Source organism: Mobula hypostoma, chromosome 4, assembly GCF_963921235.1.
Source record: "Mobula hypostoma chromosome 4, sMobHyp1.1, whole genome shotgun sequence".
Taxonomy (NCBI): domain Eukaryota; kingdom Metazoa; phylum Chordata; class Chondrichthyes; order Myliobatiformes; family Myliobatidae; genus Mobula; species Mobula hypostoma.
Window position 1 is genome coordinate 73,295,148 of NC_086100.1, and position 23,946 is coordinate 73,319,093.

A 23,946-nucleotide genomic window follows, 5' to 3' on the forward strand; every position below is an offset into this window, starting at 1 on the left:
TGCTTAGTGCAAACATCTAAGTGCGATACAAACTGCTGGAGGAATCTAGCAGGTTTAGCAGCATCTTTAGAGACAAAGGGATGTTTCATGTCAAAACGGTGCTTCAGGACAGAGAATGTAGAGGGGAGATAGTGAGTACAAAGAGGTGAGAGGAAGGAATGAAGCAGGGTCTGGAAGGCACTAAGGAGAGTCAGATAAGGAAGGCACTAATGGATGGATAGGGCCGTGGGGGGGCGGGGTTACAGTTTGTCAACAGTGACTGATCAATGATAGGTAGAATCAGATGAGAGATGTTACGTACCCCGTAACTGAGTTGCCAAACCAGCAGAAATGGATCACTCAGTTGGAGTCTGGATTACTAGAACTAAGAAAGTTTTATTAAAGAAACAAGCAACACAGTACTCTAATCAAAAGGATAATAAATGCAACAGTTCAGCAATGATAAACACACATGTACACAGAATTAAGATAACAGGATCAAACAAGCTCTATCGTTGTCTAGGGGTAAGTGACCAGTTTCAAAGTGACGCAAAGTTCAGTTCAATTTAGTTCAGTTCAGTTCGCAGTAATCGCTGCCGTGGGAGATGGACAGTGGGGGGAAGAAGAGAGAGAGAAAAGTGAATGAATATTCAAACGGCTTCCACACAGACCTCGATATTCTTCACAGTCAGCTTTCGTTCGAGCCCTTTGTGATGTCATCTGAGGTCACCGACCGTGACCCCTCCGTTTCCAGATACGATCGTTTCTCTGCGGTGAACCTGGCACCCAGGCAAGGGTGGACACACACCAGGTCCCCGCCAATCATGCCTTTCCACTCTGTGCGTCTATGGCTTGATCCCGCGACCAGCCGTCCAAAACTTCCCACCGACTTGTGGGAGACGCACCGCTTCCAGGGTCTCGTTACCTCGGGCTGTCGTGTGTGTTCCTGCCTTAGCGAACCTGTCCTTTTTTATCCCCCTGCTGGGGTATCGCCTGTCCATCACTTCAAACAGTTCAGGGTTCAAAGGGGGCGCCGATCTTGACAGCTCTCCTTCCGTTAAACTCTCCCGTCCCTTCATTAACATCTCCAAATGCTGCTCCATTGTTTTCCTTATCTCTCTTTCTCCTGAAGACAGGTGGCAGACCAACTGTTGATCCCACTGATGCCAGCACAGGACAGCTAACATCTTAATCTATGTGTATTCTCGTCACAGAGATAAAAGGGACAGATGGAGCCAGGTTGTGGAAGAGTTGAGAAATGGAGGTAAAGACACATAAGTGGAGAAAAAAAGGCTTCATATGCAGGGATCTGATAAGTAAGGAAGCTGACAAGGAATTAGATAAGGGATGGATGATAGACAAGCTGGAACCAGTGGAGGGAAAGGACAGGAGACTCAGTAGATTTTGTATATGAGTTATATACAGGTAGAAACAGATGGGAAGGCAACCATATCTGGGTAATGGAGGCCTGGGGGCTGTTAGAATCTAAGTGAATCAAAATGAGAATGGAACACAGAGTACCTGAAATTAGGAAATTCGGTGTTCATATTGTTGGGTTGTAGACTATCTAGGTGGAATAGGAAGTATTGTTCTTCTCAATCGCATTTGGTGTCACTCTGCAAGTAAAAAACACTGAGGATATACATGTCAATGCAATAACTTTTTTTTCTTTCTATATTTTCAAACATGCGTTGTACTGCTGTTCCCTTAACAAATTTCACAACACCTGCTGGTGATAGTAAACCTGATTCTGATTCTGAATGAAATGTCATACCACTGGGAGCTCAAGATGACCTTTGCAATCAGAGCATAGGTGTTCTGCAGCTTGGTTATCTATTTTACATTTGGTTCCACTGCAATCTGTGGAATTAATGTCCAGTGTGCCATAGAGTTGCAAAGGCAGTCTTTCTGACCCTTCTCTCCTATTAAATTTAAGCAGCTCTGTTTGGATGAAGAGAACAAAAACAACAAAACTGAACCCTGGTGAATAGATTATCAATGAACAGACATTGATTTCATTTAGTTGCCATTTGCTTTACTAACTGTTGATGGGAGGATGATAAAGTAGTAACTGATGACTGTAATCCTTCTTGGGTTATACTTATTAATATAATAATGTAATACAAGGGGTGATTGATAAGTTCGTGGCCTAGGGTAGAAGGAGTCAATTTTAGAAAACCTAGCACATTTATTTTTCCTACATTTACACAGTCCAGCAATTGTGGAGCATACAGATCACTTCTTTGTACAAGTCGGCGTCTTGGACCTCCAGAAAGTGGTCCACAGCAGGGATGATTGATAAGTTGATGGCCTAAGGTAGAAGGAGATGAGTTATTAACTTCAAACTTTCTACATTTTCACTCAAAGAGTTGAACTGCACGTGCATGTAACAAGAGCTGTATAACTCATCTCCTTCTACCCTAGGTCACAAACTTATCAATCACCCCTGCTGTCGACCACTTCTACAAAGAAGGGATCTGTATGCTCCACGACCGCTGGATTAAATATGTGCATGCAGGAGGGGACTATGTTGAAAAATATATGTGCTAAGTTTTCTAAAATTGACTCCTTCTATCTTAGGCCACAAACTTATCAATCACCCTTCGTAAGTATAACCCAATGCCACAGTTTTACTGGAACAGCTTAGTAAAAAGTGGGCAAACTCAGCTACTCAGGGTCCTGCACTGCTGATATTTTCTGAGTTCACACCATTAAGTGTGTCTTTATACACTCAGTGGCCACTTTTTTAATAAAATCCTGTATGGTCCTCTGGTGCTGTAGCCCACCTGCTTCAAGGATCAACATGTGTGTTCGGAGATGCTCTCCTGCACACTACTGTTGTACTGTATGGTTATATGAGTTACTGTCACCTTCCTGTCAGCTTGAACCAGACTGGCCATTTTGCTCTGACTTCTCTCTTTAATAAAGCACTTTTGCCCACAGAATTGCCACTCACTGGATATTTTTAGCTTTTTTTTGCACCATTCTCTGTAAACTCTAGAGACTTTTTTGCATGAAAATCCCAGAAGATCAGCAGTTTCTGAGATTCTTAAACCACCCCATCTAGCACCAACAATCATCTCATGGCCTTAGTTTTGCATAGACTGTAAAAAAAAGAGTTTCATATTCTTGCCCTTATTGGTGGGGATGACAGCAAAAGATAGTCTGCTTGGCATTTTAATTGAAGGTCATCCATCTTGTTAACAGAATAATGCGACTGTCACCACTGCACTCAGTTGGTCATCTAACAGTATAATCGATGATTAATTTGAAACTATCATTGTTGGTCAGTAGATGAATAAAACTAGAAACAAAAACAAAATAGTCAATAACTTCAACAGTAAAGTCCAACAGTTTGCAGCAGTGGCAATAATCCCTTGGTGGTTTTCAGCTGTTAGTAGAACCGCTAATGGTAGATAATGTCTTTTGAACTATAAAACATTTTAGAAAAAGTGTATTGGACCCAATAGTACAAAATATTCTTTCATAATACTAGCTATGCCACTGTGTTGACTCATTTTGAAAAACTTTGTAAAAAAAAAACTGCACCCTTGTACTTCTGTGAACAAATACCAAGCATATCATAGGCTGTGGTGCATTGGCCTGGATTTTGTAGTTTGTAATTCTCAGTTACAGTCCTGATTCCTGATTGCCTCATACTTGCCAAGTTTAGTTCCAGAAATCTGGACTTGCAAGTAGAGAATGCTCTGTATCCAATAAAAATAAACAGCCATAAAATCACCCTGTTGAACTTCTGATAGATGGATAATCCATTTTCTCAGCTTTGTCATTAATCAATTGTTATTAAGCTTAAATTCTTCTGAATAATCCAACATTCAAAAATAGAAAAAACAGTGAAATAAACTTATTAAATTTATTAAAAGTAAAAGTAATAGCATCACTTAAAATCTAAGAAAGTAAAATCAGTGTGGCTGTAAATAAGAATAACTAAGGAAAGTGCAACCAATCCTTTCATACATTATTCTATACACGATTCTGAAATCTCCTTTCAGGCGAAATCCAACATGATTTCAAATTTGAGGGAGTTATAGGAGATTCGTATTTGGCTGTTGATTCAGTGGCTGAAGCTTCTTAGCAAGTTTGTACTTTTGTGTTTGAAGGTACACATGCTTTAGACCCTCTTGCATTTATAGAGTTTTATGCTGGCAGATTACCATGGAATTGATAGCACTATCCAACATATAGTGGACACATTGAGTTTGGAAAGCTGCAATTGACTTAATCTTCTTAGAAAAAAGATGAGTTGCTGCTCCTCAAGGCTATGTAAGCTTTCATTATAATGCTATAGGACATTGGGATTTGGAGGATCCATTGGTAGGATAAGCAAACTATAAGTAGGTGTCCTCTCCCAGGTCAATAACTTTACAACAAAGCAATGGATAGGCTGTATTTTTCACATACACAAGGTAAGTTTCCTGAAATAAATACTGTTTTCTGAGCTCTGTCATAATAAGAGATTAATAGGCAGCAGAAGAAAAGATTCAAGGATTTTTTGAAAACTTTGGAAAAATTTCAACATTCTTTTCAGTCCCAGGGAATCCTAAACCTCAGCTGTTCAAGATTGAGACACAGAATAGGATGTTATCGAAACTCTTAAATCAAAGTGTAAAAGTATTGAGAAGGCTAGCAGTGGAAGAATTAATAACCAAAATATGAAATAGCACATTGGAATAATTAGCATATTATTATAGTAGAAACAAAGCCTTCTTGTAACCTTGTATATTATATGTTGCATATATTTGTATTAGTGTTGGTGCATGGCCAAGTAGTTAAGACATTAAGGCATTGGTCTAGTGATCTGAAGGTCGCTAGTTCGAGCCTCAGCTGAGGCTGCGTGTTGTGTCCTTGAGCAAGGCACTTAACCATACATTGCTCTGCGACGACACCAGTGCCAAGCTGTATCGGCCCTAGTGCCTTTCCCTTGGACAACATCGGTGGCGTGGAGAGGGGAGACTTGCAGCATGGGCAACTGCCTGTCTTCCATACAACCTTGCCCAGGCCTATGTCCTGGAAACCTTCCAAGGCACAAATCCATGGTCTCATGAGACTAACAAATGCCTATATATATATTTGTATTAACCTGTTGGAGATTGGAGGGTGCAGACCAGAGGGCAAGTTCCTAGAGTCCATCTCTGGTCTTTCATTATCTGGCATCAATAATCCTCAATGATGTTCCACTATTATCTCTGCTTGATACGTGAGTCAGGAAACATCAAAAGCAAACCTCTCAATCAAAAACACTTAATTAATCGAGCTTAAAGACTTAAATGAGCTTCTTGGAATGAATCATTAAAAACGTTACTCACCAGCAACTTGGTAAATGAAATAAAGTTTAACAAATAATAACCAAGACAGAAAAATGCTGGAAATACTCAGTAGGTTGGAAGAGAAAGAGACTTGATGTTTCAAGTTGAGATGCTTTGTTCGAATTCAGAAAAAAATGCTTTACCTTTGCTGCATTTTTTTTGATATTATTCTATAATTGTACAAGTGGCCATAGTGCTCACAAAGAGTTAATTGAACAAATTCTATCTGGCCATTGATTTTTCAATAGATTAGAGCTGTGGTTTCAGTGGAAAATCTGAAGCAAATTGTTGGAGAAGTGTCCTGCCCTCATTTCCTGGAATGTCTTCCATAATATGACACTTCCAACAAACATATGGCCAATGTCTCTGCTTAAGTCTGACCAACAGGAAATATGGGAGATAATCCTGTCCTGAAGGTGTTGTAAAGCATTCATATTGAACAAATATGTACATGCCTAATTTGGCACATCCACTGATATGAAATTCCTGTAGGCATTGTTCTCAATGGAAATATGGAATCACTGTGTTACGAAGAGAGAGGGATCACAGAATAATCATTCTGGTATCAGGCAACAAACAGGAGATTAAGACGGCTGATTATTCTGGAAAGTTCTCTATGGGATTGATAATACTGAAACTGTAAAGAGAGTTCCTCCAGTATGTTCTTGGGTAGATATAAATTATATCAGCACCAGAGGTGAGTTGGCCCCTCAGATAATGTCCTGCTATTCAATAAAATTATTGGCTGATTTGACTGTATCCTCAATTCCACATTCCCACCTTCCATACGTAACTTTCCACCAGTTTGCATATCAAGGATCTACCTATCACTTAAACATATTCAAAAACTCTGCTTCTGCTGCCCTTTGTTCCAAAGATGCATAAACCTCTGTGAAAAAGAGTTTCCCTCCTTCTGAATGACCAAGAAATATGGGCATTTCCTTATTTTTATATTCCTAGTTGTAGATCCTTTGGTGAAAGAATAGGTCCACTCCATGCCACTCTATCAAGAGTCCTCAGGATCTTCAAACAAGGGAAAATCTGTAGATGCTAGAAATCCATTTGCAACACATGCAAAATTCTGGAGGAACCCAGCAGCCTAAGCAGCATCTATGGAAAAAAGTAAACAGTAGACGTTTCCAGCTGAGACCCTTCATCTGGACACAATAAGATCCCCTCAGGATCTTGTATATTTCAAAGTAGACCCCGCTCATCTTCTAAATACCCACCTGTATAAGTCAAGATTGTCAAACTGTTCTTCATAAGACAGCCAGTCGAGGAAACTTCTGTGACCTGCTTCCAAAATATTAACATGCTTCCTTAAATTAGGAGACCTAAACTGAACATAGTACTCCAACTATGGTCTCACAGGCACCCGATATAATTGCAGAATAACTGCAATACTATTGCATTCAATTCCCCTAGCAATAAACAGTGACTGTTTTCTGTTAATAGTTTTCTTAAAAATTACCTTTGGTGGAGAAACTGAAGGAGCTGGACTTGGTGTGGCTCAAATTGCTGCCTGTGTCCGGGAGAGGTGACTGTGCAGAAACAGTGTGCAATCTAACAGCAAGTCATTATCTTAGTTGCTTTTCTTGTGATTGCAAGGCCCTGTTGGATACTGTTAATGTGGTTAAGTTGGCGATTAACCATATCTACTCCTGCCTGAGAAGTGACTTAGATCCACTCCAATTTGCCTACCAGCGCAACAGGTCTACAGCAGGTGCCATCTTATTAGCTCTTCACTCAACCCTGGAACATATGGACAGCAAAGGTGCATAAATCTGAAAGCTCCTTGTTGACTACAGTTCAGCATTCAATACCATCATTCCCTCAAAACTAATCAATAAGCTTCATGACATTGGCCTCAATATCTCCTGTGCAATTGTATCCTTGATTTCCTCACTTGTAGACCCCAGTCAGTTTGCATTGGCAACAACATCTCCTTTATGATCTTCATCAGCACAGGTGCACCACAAGGCTGTGCGCTTAGCCCCCTGCTCTACTTGCCTTACACTTATGAATGAGTGGCTAGCCACAGCTCCAATGCCATATTTAAGTTTGTTAATGACACCACTGTCATTGGCTGAATCAAAGGAGGTAACGAGTCAGCATATAGGAGGGAGATTGAAAATCTGACTGAGTGCTACCACAACAACAACCTCTCACTCAATGTCAGCAAGACCAAGGAGCTGATTATTGACTTCAAAAAGGAGAAAACCAGAGGTCCATGAGCCAGTCCTCATTGGAAGATCAAAGGCCGAGAGGATCACCAACTTTAAATTCCTCTGCTTTATTATTTCAGAGGATCTGTCCTGGCCCCAGCACGTAATTGCAATTATGAAGAAAGCACGCAACGTCTGTACTTCGGAGTTTGCAAAGATTTGGCATGACAGCTAAAACTTTGGCAAACTTCTCTAGCAGTGAGTATATTGGCTGGCTGCATCACAGCCTGGTATGGAAACTCCAATGCCCTTGAATGGAAGATCCTACAAAAAGTAATGAATATGGCCCTCCCCACAATTGAGCACATTGGCATGAAACATTTTCACAGGAAAGCAGCATTCATCGTCAGCCAGGATTTGCTCTCATCTCATTGCTGCACTCAGGAAGAAGGTACAGGAGCCTCAGGACTCACACCACCATGTTCAGGAACAGTTATTACCCCTCAACCATCAGGTTCTTGAGCTAAGGGGCTAACTTCATTCAATTCACTTGCGCTATCACTGAACTGTTCCCATAACTTATGGACTCACTTTCTAGGGCTCTTCATCTCATGTTCTCCATATTTATTGCTCATTTATTTATCACTATTTTTTTTTTGTAATTGCACAGCTTGTTGTCTCTTGCACATTGGTTGAACACCTATGTTGGTGCAGACTTTCATTGATTCCATTATGGTTATTAATCTATAATTGATTTATTGAATATGCCTGCAGGAAAATGAATCTTTTCTTTTGTATATGGTGCATATGGTGACATATATGTACTTTGATGTTGAGTATGAATGCTACAAGTCCAATTCACTGATTTATTGGTGGACTGCAAGGTAGCTGTGAGGCCGCGGTTATAGCAAGGACAAGACCTCAAGCTGCGATGTCACCTGTTTACAGCTGCCCAGGAGAGAAGCATTGGAGTCGGTGTGCTCCACTGAAGTGCCGGCGGTGGTGTGGCACAGCATCCAAGCTAGAGTTGGCGTTGCTCCCCAGTGTTTGCTCAGCAGAAGGCAAGCCATATTGTGTTCGACCGCAGATTGCTGCAATATTCATGGACTCAGGGTTGTGGACTACATTTTTTTACATGACTGTATTTTACTGATATCTTATATGTGCCTTGTGCATTGTATGAATGTTAGCGCTGTGTTTTGTACCTTGGCCCTGGAGTAAATTTGTTTCGTTTGGTTTACTACTGAAGTGTTACAGTGAACCGAAACAGCCAATGCCTATTGATCAGTTCCCAGGCTGATTTTCACTGATAGGTCATTTTCCTATCAGCATCTCAAATGTCTTTGGGTAAAGCATTTAAATAGTTATGCTTTGGGATGTACTATTGAGCTTTTGTGAATTCTGTAGTTGCATGATTTTTCAGAATAATAATTCCAGTTCTGGCTTTGTTCTATCTCTTGGCTTTGGGTCTCATCAGTAGTTACAGGCAAGCAACACAACAAAGTGACTTTGAGGTGCTGTACTGACTTGGCAACTTCAGTAGAAGACCTGCGCGCAGTTATACAACAGCAACCAGCTCAATTTGAGGCAGCCCAGCTGAGGTTAATTGAAACCTTGACCAGCAGGTTACCAGTGAGTTCAACGATGTTGATATCAGACACTGAACAAAACTCATGTGCGTCAGTTGTCGCATCCATTACCACTTTCCATTTCAATGCTCTTTAGGAGTTATGTTTGCATCATGGTTCAAACGTTATGAATATATAGTTTGGGTCGAGTTCGCCAGTAAAGATAACTCATAGAAGACAAGCACTTTTCTGCAAAAAATGCTGAACTTGAGGGCTATTTCATCTGCATTCTGCCTTAGAACACGTGAGAGATCATTTGACGAGACTATCTGAGCAGTCTGTAGAGTAGTATCTCTCTTCGCTGTTCACTACCATTGCCTAAAACTCGTGTAACCCTTTCACCAAGCCTGTATACAAACTTGAATCATTAGGTAACTCTGCTAACAGCCACATGACTTGGGGCGAGAAGGCCACATTTCATAAACAATATACGTCTAGGATCAGTATGATTTGGGTTCAACCAAACAGGAAAGTTAGGATGTTCCTATTAAGGAACACAGGTTGTAGTGAATGTTGTGTAAACACAGTTATCAGTATCTCAGAAATGAGAGATCATACAGTAGCATAAAATTATAAAGGAAGTACATTTGCAAAATTTTCAACTTTAACTAACAGTCACAGAAAACAACTAGAAAAATAAAAGGGCCCATTACAGTAAAACCAGTCCAATGTGCACATAAGTGTTGGAGCTCATTTCTGGATTAGTCGGAGGTGTATTGCTTTACTCTTGTGCTGGACCCACAGTCTGCACGAAAGCACCCTCCACATTCCAAACTTCCTTTGAACAAACTGGCACTCTCATGCTTATTGGCCTTTCCTCCTTGGAGATATTCAGCTGCACAAAGCACTTCTTGCAATGGGGACCGTCCTTCCAATGGCATTCTGCAGCCTCTTTCCTTGTGCCCCTCGCTGCAGCTCTCACCAAGAGACCCCAAACCAGACTACAGTCCTTCAGAAATCTGATCCCACCCAGCTCTCTTGAGTCTTCCACTGGGCAGACACAATTGGCTGACACAACATGGCCCCCTACCTTTAGCCAAAGCCAAAACGCTCTTTCCAGCAGGACACAGTGCTTTTAAAGATGATTGCTAAAATAAAATACCTCACAGCATAGCATAGAAATCTTAACCAGAACATAAAAGCACGATGCCAATGACTTCATCGCATACGCTGGTGTCATCAGCTCTGTATGTGAACAATTCAAGCTGAGCAACATGACTGAATCACAATTCAAATGTCTGATTTTTATTTGCGGGCTTCAGGCACCAGGCCATGCTGGCATTCACAAACGGCTCCTGGCCAGACTGAAACAAGATCCTGATATGACTCTGCAAGCTATCACTGAAGAATGTCGGAATTTGATGAGCCTGAAATATGATTCCAACCTAGTCAAACAGAACCCTGTCAGTGCCGTTTCCACTGGCCCCAACGTCACTCAGCAAGTCTCTGGGCAGCCAAACACAGCTTGTTAGAAATATAATGCATAGTATTATGCAAGAAACAGCTCTGCAGGAAACATAATTGCAACAAATGCCAAAACCATGGTCATAAAGAAGGCTTTCGTGGTCCTTCGCCAGGCCAGTGAATCACAAGGACATGAAGATAGGTGCAAATGGGAGGGGGGCAGGGGGTGAAATAAAGAGCTGGGAAGTTGATTGGTGAAAGAGGTAAAGAGCTGGGGGGGGGGGAATCTGATAAGAGAGGGTAGAGGATCATGAAAGAAAGGGGAGGGGGAGGAGCACCAGAGGGAGGTAATGGGCAGGGAAGGAAATAACGTGAGAGACGGAAATAGGAATGGGGAATAGTGAAGATGGGTGGACAATTACTGGAAGTTTAGGAAATCTTCAAACAGTCGAAGGCTACCCAGATGGAATCTAAGGTGTTGCTCTTCCAATCTGCGTGTGGTTTCATCACACTAGAAGAGGCTGTACTCCAACTGAAGGAGCAATACCTGCCTGATTGCTGGAATCTTCTGACAATCAAGACAAAATCAGCAAATGCTGGAAATCCAAGTAACACACACAAACTGCTGGAGGAAATCAGCAGGCCAGGCAGCATCTGTGGAAAAGAGCTAACAGTCAAAGTTTTGGGCTGAGACCCTTCAGCAGGACTGGAGGAAAAAAAGATGAGGAGTGAGAGTTGGAGAGTGGCGCGAGGGGAGAGAGAAACACAAAGTAATAGGTGAAACCGTGGGGTGGGGGAGGGGTGAAGTAAAGAGCTGGGAAGTTGATTGGTGAAAGAGATACAGAGCTGGAGAAGGGGGAATCTGGTAGGAGAGGACAGAAGGCCATGGAAGAAAGCAAAGGGGGAGGAGCACCAGAGGGAGGCGATAGGCAGGCAAGCAGATAAGTTGAGAGAGGGAAAAGAGGATGTGGAATAGAGAAGGTGGGGAGCATTACTGGAAGTTTGAGAAATCAATGTTCATGCTATCAGGTTGTAGGCTACCCAAACGGAATTTAATGTGTTGTTCCTCCAACCTGATTGTGGCCTCATCACAACAGTAGAGGAGGCCATGGATTGACATATCGGAATGGGAATGGGAGGTGGAATTAAAATAGGTGGCCATTGGGAGATCCTGCTTCTTCTGGCAGACAGAACATATGTGCTCAGTGAAACAGTCTCCCAATCTACGTCAGGTCTCACCGATATACAGGAGGCCACACCGGAAGCATAGGACACAGCATATGACCCCAACAGACTCACAGGTGAAGTGTCGCTTCGCTTCACCTGGAAGGACTGTTTGGGGCCCTGAATGATAGGCAGGGAGGAGGTGTAGTGGCAGGTGTTGCCCTTGTTCCACTTGCAAGGATAAATGCCAGGAGGGAGATCAGTGGATAGGGATGGATGGACAAGGGAATTGCATTGGGAGTGATCCCTGTGGAAAGCAGGAAGTGTGGGGGTGGGGGGAGGGAAAGATGTGCTTGATGGTGGGATCCCATTGAAGACGGTGGAAGTTATGGAGAATTATGTGCTGGATGCAGAAGCTGGTGGGGTGGTAGGTGAGGACAAGAGGAGCCCTATTCCTGGTGGTGTGGCGGGAGGATGGGATAAAGGCACATGTATGTGAAATGGAAGAGATGTGGTTGAGGACAGTGTTGATAGTGGAGGAAAGGAAGCCCCTCTCTTTGAAGAAGGAGGACATCTGAAATTTTCTGTTTTTATTTTAGATTTTGAATATCTGCAATACTTTAATTTGTTTAATGAAATCAGAATTATTTCCAAGAAAGTTAATTTATTGTTCTCTATTTCTCAAATCTGTACTTTTTTGTAAATAAAAACAAGAACGTGAAATTGCAACAATAGCATACAATCTTGACAACATTCAGAACTAAATTAGTTCTGTGACCACAGGTTAAATTGCTGTACTTCAAGCTGGAGATTTCACTCTTGTCTGATGTAAGTACTCTACCTCAAAAAATTACTAGAGGGACTTCAGCCGTTCTCAAATTCCCTGACTCCTTTTGAACTCAGTGCTCTCAATTAGTAATGAAGCCAGGCGTGTAACTTTATTAACTTGCTATTACAAGCAACACCTTCCTCTTCTGTTTCTCACTTCATTCAGACCGTCCACAGAAACCCATGTAACTGGACGAGGATTATGACTCATCAGCACATAGTACCTGTACTTGCTCTGTAGGTAGGTTACTGTATATGATGAGGCTTGATTTGGAAATGTGTTTGGAAGTGGCTCAGAAGGATTAAGTTTTATTGCACAGCTTCTTGTCCAAGTTCTCCACACTTAAGTGGACTCATGGAAAAGGCAGTGTTGATTGTAAACAGTCTTGAGAACAATCGTGGAACAGTTCACATTTGCAAGGGTAATTTTCCTGAAAATTCCTTTCCTATCAGAAAAACAATCATCTTACAGAAAATATAGAAAAGATTAGCAGTCTGGAACCTCACCACCCAGGACATACCCTCTTCACGTTGTGAACATTGGGAAGGTACACTGTCAGTGATTCAGAAACAGCTTAATCCTTTCTACCATTTGATTTCTAAATGGACATTGAACCCATGAACACTACCTCACGAAGTTATAATTCTTTTTGTTTACACTGTTTATTTTAACTTAACTATTTAATATATATATTTTTAATGTAACTCAGTTTTAAAAATATTTATTTTTCATGTATTGCACTGTTGTTGTAAAGTTAACAAATTTCAACACATACACTGGTGATATTAAACCTGATCCAAATATTTTGATATGCAACACAAACTAAAACACAATTTTCCAGAGACAGTAAACCATTTTCATCATCAATATCGGAATAAAAAAGAAATGTATCCAAAATTATATCTATTTTAGAATATTCCAAATATTTATAATTCAATATTAATCAATTTTGGTGAGGACTATTCACTTGAATAATATCACATTAATATTTAATTTTGAACATATGAATAACCTGCTTGTTTTTATTACCAGGAACTGTATCGCTAATATCTTTGGCTGTACTTTCATATGACCGTTACATTACAATTACCGGGGTTGCAGAAGTGGACAGGACAAACTACCAGAGTGCCTTTGTTGGAATTTCAGTATCCTGGATCTATTCTTTGATGTGGACAGTGCCACCTCTATTTGGATGGAGTAGCTACAGTCCTGAGGGACCAGGGACAACATGCTCTGTGAACTGGTATTCAAAAGACATTGCCAATGTGTCTTACATTATGTGTCTCTTCATCTTCTGTCTGGTCATCCCCTTTCTGGTGATAATCTGCTGTTATGGAAAAATTCTGCTGGCAGTGAAGAAGGTAAATGGCATTTCTATTACACAGTTTCAGCAAAGTGCTAACACTTCGGAGTGGCCTAAGTCAGTGGTTTGGTGAAAATGGCATTGTAGTTTTGTCAATCAACACAAACGATTTCTGTAAAAACACTGTATAAACTTGGAGAAACTAATAAGCTGGTGAGAGAGAAAAGAAAACATTATTCAGCAAGATGAGCTGAGAATGCCAGCCTTTAACATCAAGGCAGCAATTGCTTTGGGAATGTGGCTTGGTGAATCTGGTGAAACTGAAGTCAATAGGCATAGCTGGGTAAAACACTCTACTGATTTGAGCCATACCTCGTACAAAGAAAGGTGGCTTTGGTTGCTGGAGTCTAATTATCTCAATCCCAGAATATTTGAACAAGGCAGTGGTTAGGCTCAACTATCCTTAGCTGCTCCATCAACGATCATTCTTACATCACAAGGGAACACGTTCTTGTGATTGCAAGGTGCCCAAATCCATTTGCAATTCTACATAAAATAAAGCAGGCCATACCAGCCTAAGAGTACGTTAAAAGCTAAGAAACTAGACTGAGAATAAGAAATCGGTCATTCAGATTGTTCTATAGCTCAAGAGTTGTGAATATTCAGCATGTTCAAAGCTGAGTTCCATGAATTTTTGGACTGTAAAGAAATTGGAGAAATGGGGTTTAGTTGAGAATGTGGAATAGAGGTAGACATTAACCTTGGCAGCAATGCTGATGTTGTGCAATGGAATGAATGGGGAGTGATAAGTATCTGGAATATCTTCTCATACTGGTGCAGGTAGTTTAGCTTTCAGAAGGTAATTGAGTCAATTCTTAAAGGAAAAAGTGCAGAACTGTCTGCAGTTTCCTGTAAATTCTGGCCCATTTATATTCCAATTTGATATGAACAATGAGTTTGCCAGGCGAAGGTTTGTATCTTTTAGACAGAGTGAGGAAATTATGACTTCGTACTTCAATCTATAACCACCGGTAACAAGTCAGCAATCTGCTCCTCATTTCTTGCTGCGGAATTATAATTATAACCTGAAGTTAGCTTGGTGGTGAGATTACTTAATTTGACTGTCTGCAATTCTAGATCTATGTGGAGCAAGTAAGATATACATATATTGGCAGATCTCTTAAAGTGGAAAGTTTCCAAATGAGCTTTTTGAAACAACAGAAAGGAATATGTTACTAATTACATTTTTGTGTTGCAATTGATGGAGTATTTTGATCTTTCTGTCAGTGTGATCATGTGACATGAAAGGAGTCACTGTGAGGGGAAGAACTTGAAATTTGAATCAGCTTTACACAGCCAACATTATTATTGTCAAATTTCTGAAAGTGAACCACAGGATTCTATTTGCACTCCATTAATGACCAGAAAAACAATACCTGACTTGCTAACCCAATGCTGACAAAATGGTGGCATTTGAAGGTTCATTGGCAGGAGTCATTTACTGCTGACCTGCGTTGCTTTTTAAAAGATTGGAGTTGTTTTCAAAACGTATTAGATGATCAGCAGCAAAATTGCAGCCTTTGTCATTTGCTATTGGCTGTGGAGACAGCATAGATGAAAATTAAATGGTGACTTGCTATTTTCTTTGTTCCTAGAATCCAGCCATTAAAGTACTGCAGGATTTTTTTTATAAGAGAAGTATAATGAAGAATAAACTAACATATGATAAGTAAGCTACCATATACTGACAAAACTTAATAGTCTGATGTGCTAGGGACTTTGGTGCCAACTTGGATTATTTTTTCAGCCAATTAGATGATACTTCTGTTAATACAGCATGTTTTTTCATTCACTTTTTTGAGATGTTATGCAGTATTATAATAGATATGCCATTAAGTTTGAAAGGAAATGGGGAAAGGGACTCTGGGATGTTTACAGAGAAGCTGGCAAGTTGAAAATGAGTGCAGAAACTGCGACCTGGTGAAGGGAAAGGGACGTAGAAACCAGGGACCTGGCAAGTCTGAATGGAGTGCAGGTGCTGCGTGACCAGGTGAGTAGAATGGAGCACAACAAACATAGCCAGGTGAACAAGATGCTGAACCATTAGGATTTCTGAATGGTTAGATAGTAGATTATCAGAGTTCTACTGGAAAATGCTCTGCTATAGTACCATTAAGTAAAAGTCTGAGGAGCATATGCATGTTGTTTTTTAAGGCTAAGTATTAATGAAGATTAAACTGGATGGCTTAGAATTTCCATGTGGACAAACAGGAGGAACTGCATAGACCAAATAGAGAATGGTGGTCTTCATCAGACTTCAAGGAATCTATGCTCCAAAGAAGCTCAGAAAACCCCATGAAAATTCAGAGCCCATTTATAAATACCTGCACCATCCACCTTGAGACTGAGGATGCTGCCTTTCGCATATTTCATTTGTTACTGCCATTATTCAACTACTGTTGCTGAAATACACTCTAAACTTCTGAGCATTACACTAGATAATTCTTCTAGGATCCAGGCCAGATCTGAATCCCACCGGTTTCTAGGGAGCTTGCAAAGTTTTGAATAGGAACAAGGAAGAAATCCGAAATTGTTTACTTTACTGCTTTAATTGTAGTTAATATAACTTAGTAAATTTTAAAAATGATTTACTGTGATTTTCTTTTTCACCATTTCGAATGTAAGGGGCATTTAAAAACAGTTATTTTCATTGAGAGTTTCCATAGCTGGCAAAGATCCACTCTCAGTTTACTGACTATTATAAGCATTGGAAAGTGGTACAGCATGGAAACACACACTTTGGCTCAACTTGTCAATGCTGACCGAGATGCCTGTGTATACTAATCCCATTTTCCTGCACATGGCCCATATCCCTTTATTCCTTTCCAATCCAAGCCCCTGTGCAAATATCTGCTTGAATGCTTAGATTATACCTGCCACTGCAGTGTGAAAAAAATACTCTTCAGATCTCCTTTAAATACTTTACCTCACTTCTCTCAATTTAAAATCATGTCCTCTAGTTTTAGACTCCCCTACCCATTGACAACATACAGTAGCTATATGGCCATCTATGCTCATCATACATTTCATAATCATGTATAAAATCACCAGCTCAGGGTGAGGTACATTTAGAACACCACTTATGGACAGGAAGCAGCCTTCTATCAACTAGAACAGCGGTACCTAACCACCGGGCCACAAAGCATGTGCTACCGGGCCGTGAGGAAACGATATGAGTCAGCTGCATCTTTCCTCATTCCCTGTCATGCACTGTTGAACTTGAACATAGGGATGCCAACTGTCCCGTATTTTCCGGGACATCCCGTATATTGGGTTACATTGGTTTGTCCCATATGGGACCGCCTTTGTCCCGTATTTCCCCTGCTAAGGTAGAGCGTTCCTATGAAACCTTTCATGCCGAAATGGCGTAAAGCGAAGAAGCAATTACCATTAATTTATATGGGAAAAATTTTTGAGCATTCCCAGACCCAGAAAATAACTTACCAAATCATACAAATAACACATAAAACCTAAAATAACACTAACATATAGTAAAAGCAGGAATGATATGATAAATACACAGCCTATATAAAGTAGAAGTAATGTATGTACAGTGTAGTCGGGAAGATTAAGCCAAAACCGATTTGTGGAAAAAAAATCGGCACGTACGCACATGTGCACATTACATCTGCGCACGTCACACATGTGCACACAGGTTCCCGCGCAAGGCTTCATGGTCATGGTAGTCTTTCTCGGGGTAAACGCAAGAGTCTCATATTTGACTGCTACTTTTGTCCCTTATTTGGGAGTGAGAAAGTTGGCAACCCTAACTGTAAAAGATATGTTGAGGTGAGTTTAACCCTATTGAACACTCCCTCTGTTCGGCCGGTCCACAAGAATATTGTCAATATCAAGCCGGTCCGTGGTGCAAAATTGGTTGGGGATCCCTGAACTAGAATGTAGCCCACACGGGAACTAAAGCAACATTGCACTAAAACTTGCAAACATATTTATATTGTAGTGACATGTGAAGGAGGAAGGGTGGTTACACTTCAAAGGAAGTTAGTATCCATTAATATTCTGGGTATTGTATCCATTAGCGCTGTTGCAAAGCTCTCATTCAGAACATGAGATATATTTGCCTTCAATGAGAAGCCACACTGGTGTAACTGTAAAACTACTAGTACTTCATCCAGAAAGGCTGCTAATCTAACACATCTGGAGTGTAACCTTTGCTTGAGTGACATTACTAATATAAAGGTTTTATCCTTCTTTCTATGGAACTCATAACAATCAAATAAAATCAATTTCAGGACAACCTAGAAAATCATCCCTAGCTGATTCTGCTAAATACTCTATCCATAAACACCATCTTTTGAAATTCATATCACTGACTCCACTTCTGTTCAAAGTTGAGCTTCTTCAGTGACTTTTCACAACTGGGTAATTACAATGATCCAGACCTAAACTAAAATGCTTCTTTTGCTTCAGATTTATTTTCAAACCCATGGAGTATCATTGAATGCAAAGCTGATTTGAAACAGCACAATGAAGTTCTGAATATAATTTTTCATGTCAGCATTGGCTCAGTAAGTATCACTGTTGGCTCTGGTTTGGATAGTTATGTTTTAAAGTCCAGCTTTAGTAAACTAGGCTTACGTTCTTCCATATGAGCCATAAGGGAAAATCCTCTCAAAGAAAAAACACATGGCACTATACTGCAGTATAATAAAGCAGTAATCCCACATGTCCTAGGCAATATTTATACCATAGTACTCCAAATCAGGCAAACTGATCATTTTGTAGAAATTAAATGCCATATTTCTAACAATACAATATAGTTAAATGACATGGGGATTCCTATATAAATTTTTTATTGATTTTACTTAGAAATACAGCATGGAACAGGCTCCTCTGGGCTACCCACCTGGGCCGCCCAGCAACCAACCAATTTAACCCTAACCTAATCACAGGACAATTTACAATGACTAATTAACCTACTAACTGATACAACTTTGGACTGTGGGAGGAAATTGGAGCACTCAGAGGAAACCCACGCACATCACGGGAAGGGCATACAAACTTACTTATAGAGGAGGCCAGAATTGAACTCTGAACTCTAACTGTGATAGCGTTGTGCTACCTTAGGATGCATTTTCTTGCAGGTATTTACAGGGAAAATGAAACATTTGAATTTTAAGAAAATCTATACATAAAATACATGATAACCATAATGCGAAAGAAAAGAAACCATGCAAAGAAAGAGAATACTGAGTACACAAGTTGTAAGAATCCCTGAAGGTGAGTATGTAGGCTGTATGTTAGAGTAGTGGTGAATTGTGGTGAATTAAGTTATCCATGCTGATTCAGAAGCCTCTTGGTTGTAGGATAATAACTATTCTTGAACTTGGTAATGTGTGACCTCGAGCTTCCTGTATCTCCTGATGTCACTAGCAAGAAAGGGGACATGGCCTGGATGGTGGGTTCCTTTAATGTATGCTGCTTTCTTGTGGCAGTGTTCCATGTAGATGTGCTCAATAGTGGGGAGAGCTTTGTTTGTGATGCACTGGGCTTTCTGTAGTCTTTTCTATTCCTGGGCATTGGTGTTTCCATTCCAGGCCATGGTGTAACCAATCAAGATACTTTCTGCTGTGTATCTATAAAAGTTTGTCAAAGGTTTTGGTGACATGCTGAGTCTATGAAAACTTCTAAGAAAGTAGAGGTCCTGCCTTGTTATCTTTGAGATGGCACTTCCAAGTTGGTCCCAGGACAGATCCACTGATAGAATGCCAAGGAATTCATACACAAAAATTTAACCAAACTGTGCAATTGCCAGGCAGTGGGTGTTTCATTTACAGTTGTGCTGTTCCAAAGAGAGAATGGTCTTCTGGATATTTTATAGAGATGCCTAAAATAATGTAATTCATGTTGAAATCATTGGCTTATGAATGAAGTAACTTTACATATTGCTGGGACTGGAGATCATGCAAAAAATTATAAATAGAACATAAGGTTTACCTTTTGTCTGAGCATTCTATATTGACCGGATAGATTAAAGAATTGGAATTTACTTGGCCTAGAGTAAGTCTGCAGAGGCAGACATATGGTAGATAGGAAAAAAAGGTATTCTTTTGATTAAATCCATACTCATGCACTTCAGGTTTCCTGCTTGATTTGTTTGTCCATAGGCATATGGCTGTGGATTAATTTTATTTCTCAACAAAGAAACAACGCATCAAAAGATGTAATAGCTGCTGACACAGCTTGAGAGACTATTTGAACTAATACTGCATGACTTCAGTGTACAAAAGTAAAATGTCGACGATGCTGGGAATTGAGATCTGGATTGATCCCTCATAGTGAATGATTGATAAAGTCCACTAAAGCATATTTATGTTTAAGGCATCCGTTAGTCTTGCGAGACCATGGATCTCTGCCTCGAAAGTCTTCACCCTCCAGGGTGCAGGCCTGGGCAAGGTTGTATGGAAGACCAGCAGTTGCCCATGCAGCAAGTCTCCCCTCTGCACGACACCAATATTGTTCAAAGGAAGGGCATTAGGACCCATACAGCTTGGTACCAGAGTCGTCGCAGAGCAATGTGTGATTAAGTTCCTTGCTCAAGGACAAAATACGTTGCCTCGGCTGGGGCTCGAACTCACGACCTTCAGGTAGCTAGTCCAATGCCTTAGCCACTTGGCCACGTACCCACACATCTATGTTTAAACACACAAATATATTTATGTGTTTATACAATTCTTGAAACCAATTGCCCTCTTAGGTGGAGATGATCCAGCAGGAATATTTGAACAGGATACAAGTTTGTTGTGATGTCATGGAGGGTATTTATCCCTCAATCAGTCCTTAAAATGGATTATGTTATCAGATATTTAATTTACCCTTGTGGAAGATCATTGTGTCCACATCTGCCATACTTTCTTTTACATTGTAACCATAAATTCAGTTCATAACTACTTTGCCAGAACACTTCTTTAGAAGGATATTCTGAGGTCATCCCAAGTCTCATTTTAAATGTAACTGTATATTTAATCACAGAATGGCAAATGTGTCACCAATGTACAATTAGTAGTTTGAAAGGATTACTAACATACACTGAAAGGTTGTTTAGCAAATACTGTATATATTTGAGATTTTCAAGTGCAGAATGCTAACTCCAGCCTTCCAGCCAACCTCGACCCACTGCAGTTCACCCAACACCCAAGGAGACCTATAGTAGACACCATCTCTTTGGCCCTACAGTTATATCTGAAAGATCTGGACAGTAATGGTGCCTATATTAGACTATTGCTTGTTGACTACAACTTGGCCTTCAATACTGTAATTCCAAGCAAACAAATCTCCAAACTTCTAAACCCGGGATTCAACATTTCTCTTTGCAACTGCATTCTTGACTTTCAGGACAACAGACTGCAATCAGTAAGAATAGGCAGCAACACCTCTGCCCTCTTCCATGGCTATTCTCAACACTGGGGCCCCACAAGGCTGTGTCTTTAGCCCTGTATTTCTTTCCCTATACACTTATGACTGTGTGGCCAGATTCTGTTCTAACTCCATTTCCAAGTCTGCAGATGGTATCACCATACTGGGCCGCATCTCAAATGGCAATGAGTCAGAGAACAAGAAGGCGATAGAGAGCATGGTGTTAAGGCAATAAACTCAATACCAGCAAAGCAAAAGAGCTGGTCATTGACTTTAGAATGTGTAGTGGTGCATATGCTCCTGTCTACATCAACGGTGTTGAGTTTATGAGGGTTTAGAGTTTCATATTCCTCGGAATTATCAACAGCCCAACCTGATCGAATCACGCAGATGCCAAGAACAAGAAAGCTCATCAATGCCTCTACTTCCTCAGGAGGCTAAAGAAATTTGACATGCTCCTGTTTCCTCTTACCAGTTTTTATCTTCTGCATCATGGCTTGGTATGGTAACGGATCTGACTGTGACCGCAACAAAACGCAGAGAGTTGTAGACACAGCTCAGCACATCATGAAAACAAGTCTCCTTTCCATAGACTCTGTTTATAGTTCTCATTGCCTCAGTAAAGCAGTCCGTATAATCAAAGATCCCACCCAACCCAGATATACTCCCTTCATTCAGGCAGAAGATACAAAACCTGAAAGCTCTTACAATGAGGCTCAAGAATCGCTTCTACACCACTGTTACAAGACAGTTGAATAGTTTTCCTTCTGTGATAAGATGGACTCTTGACCTCACAATCTTGATTTTAACAATCTTGTAATGAAATTGCGAATGAAATTGCAGCTTAATGTCTTCCTGCATTGTGCTTGCTCTGTAGCTGCTTTGCTTTATTTTAATATTGTTTTACTGTGAGCTATATCAAGAACTGTATAATGAATTGATCTGTATAAGCAGTATGCAAGACAAGCTTTTCACTGTATCTCACTACATGTGCCAATAATAAACCAGTTCAATTTCTGTCAGTTTCGTTGCAGTCTGAGAGATTGCACAGGATCAAAATAAGCTGTAGGGCTGGAAATTTAGTCAGCTCCATCATGGACGAAAGCCTCATAGTATCCAGGGCATCTTCAATGAGCGATGTCTTAAAAAGGCGGCATCCAGCAATAAGGACCCCAGCACACAGGTCATGTCTTGCTCTCACTGTCACCATCAGGAAGGAGGTACAGAGGCCTGAAGACACACACTCCATGATTCAGGAACAGTTTCTTTCCCTCTGCTATCCAATTTCGGAATGGACATTGAACCCATGAACACTATCTCACTACTTTTCTTTTTCATATTTTTCATATATATAATTACTGTAATTTATGTTTTTTCTATTATCATGTATTGCATTGTATTCCTGCCACAAAGACAACAAATTACACGACAAACAACAGGAATTCTGCAGATGCTGGAAATTCAAGCAACATACATCAAAGTTGCTGGTGAATGCAGCAGGCCAAGCAGCATCTATAGGAAGAGGCGCAGATCCTCTCGTATCCCCTTTTGCCTATCACCTGTCCAGCTCTCGGCTCTATCCCTCCCCCTCCTGTCTTCTCCTATCATTTTGCATCTCCCCCTCCCCCTCCAGCTTTCAAATCCCTTACTCACTCTTCCTTCAGTTAGTCCTGACAAAATCCATCCCCCATCAGGAAGGTCTCAAAGCTCTACGCTTCTTTTTGGATTCCAGACCTAATCAGTTCCCCTCTACCACCACTCTGCTCCGTCTAGCGGAATTAGTCCTTACTCTTAATAATTTCTCCTTTTGCTCCTCCCATTTCCTCCAAACTAAAGGTGTAGCTATGGGCACCCGTATGGGTCCCAGCTATGCCTGCCTTTTTGTTGGGTTTGTGGAACAATCTATGTTCCGTGCCTATTCTGGTATCTGTCCCCCACTTTTCCTTCGCTACATCGACGACTGCATTGGCGCTGCTTCCTGCACGCATGCAGAACTCGTTGACTTTATTAACTTTGCCTCCAACTTTCACCCTGCCCTCAAGTTTACCTGGTCCATTTCCGACACCTCCCTCCCCTTTCTAGATCTTTCTGTCTCTGTCTCTGGAGGCAGCTTATCCACTGATGTCTACTATAAGCCTACTGACTCTCACAGCTATCTGGACTATTCCTCTTCTCACCCTGTCTCTTGCAAAAACGCCATCCCCTTCTCGCAATTCCTCCGTCTCCGCTGCATCTGCTCTCAGGATGAGGCTTTTCATTCTAGGACGAGGGAGATGTCTTCCATTTTTTAAAAAAAGAGGCTTCCTTTCCTCCACTATCAACTCTGCTCTTAAACGCATCTCCCCCATTTCACGTACATCTGCTCTCACTCCATCCTCCCACCACCCCACTATGAATAGGGTTCCCCTGGTCCTCACCTACCACCCCACCAGCCTCCGGGTCCAACATATTATTCAACGTAACTTCCGCCACCTCCAACGGGATCCCACCACTAAGCACATCTTTCCCTCCCCCGCTCTCTCTGCATTCCGCAGGGATCGCTCCCTACACACTCCCTTGTCCATTCATCCCCCCCATTCCTCCCCACTGATCTCCCTCCTGGCACTTATCCGTGTAAGTGGAACAAGTGCTACAGATGCCCTTACACTTCCTCCCTTACCACCATTCAGGGCCCCAAACAGTCCTTCCAGGTGAGGGCATCACTTCACCT

At 41.0% G+C, this 23,946-nt stretch overlaps 1 protein-coding gene across 1 annotated transcript in view; it reads left to right on the forward strand.

Annotated features, from left to right (window-relative positions):
• LOC134345953 (opsin-3-like) overlaps window positions 1-23,946 on the forward strand; it is a 79,227-nt gene that overhangs the window by 7,603 nt on the left and 47,678 nt on the right. The window contains exon 2 of the mRNA XM_063047300.1: window positions 13,529-13,857. Coding sequence (XP_062903370.1) covers window positions 13,529-13,857 — 329 coding nt within the window. The remainder of the gene's footprint in view (window positions 1-13,528; window positions 13,858-23,946) is intronic.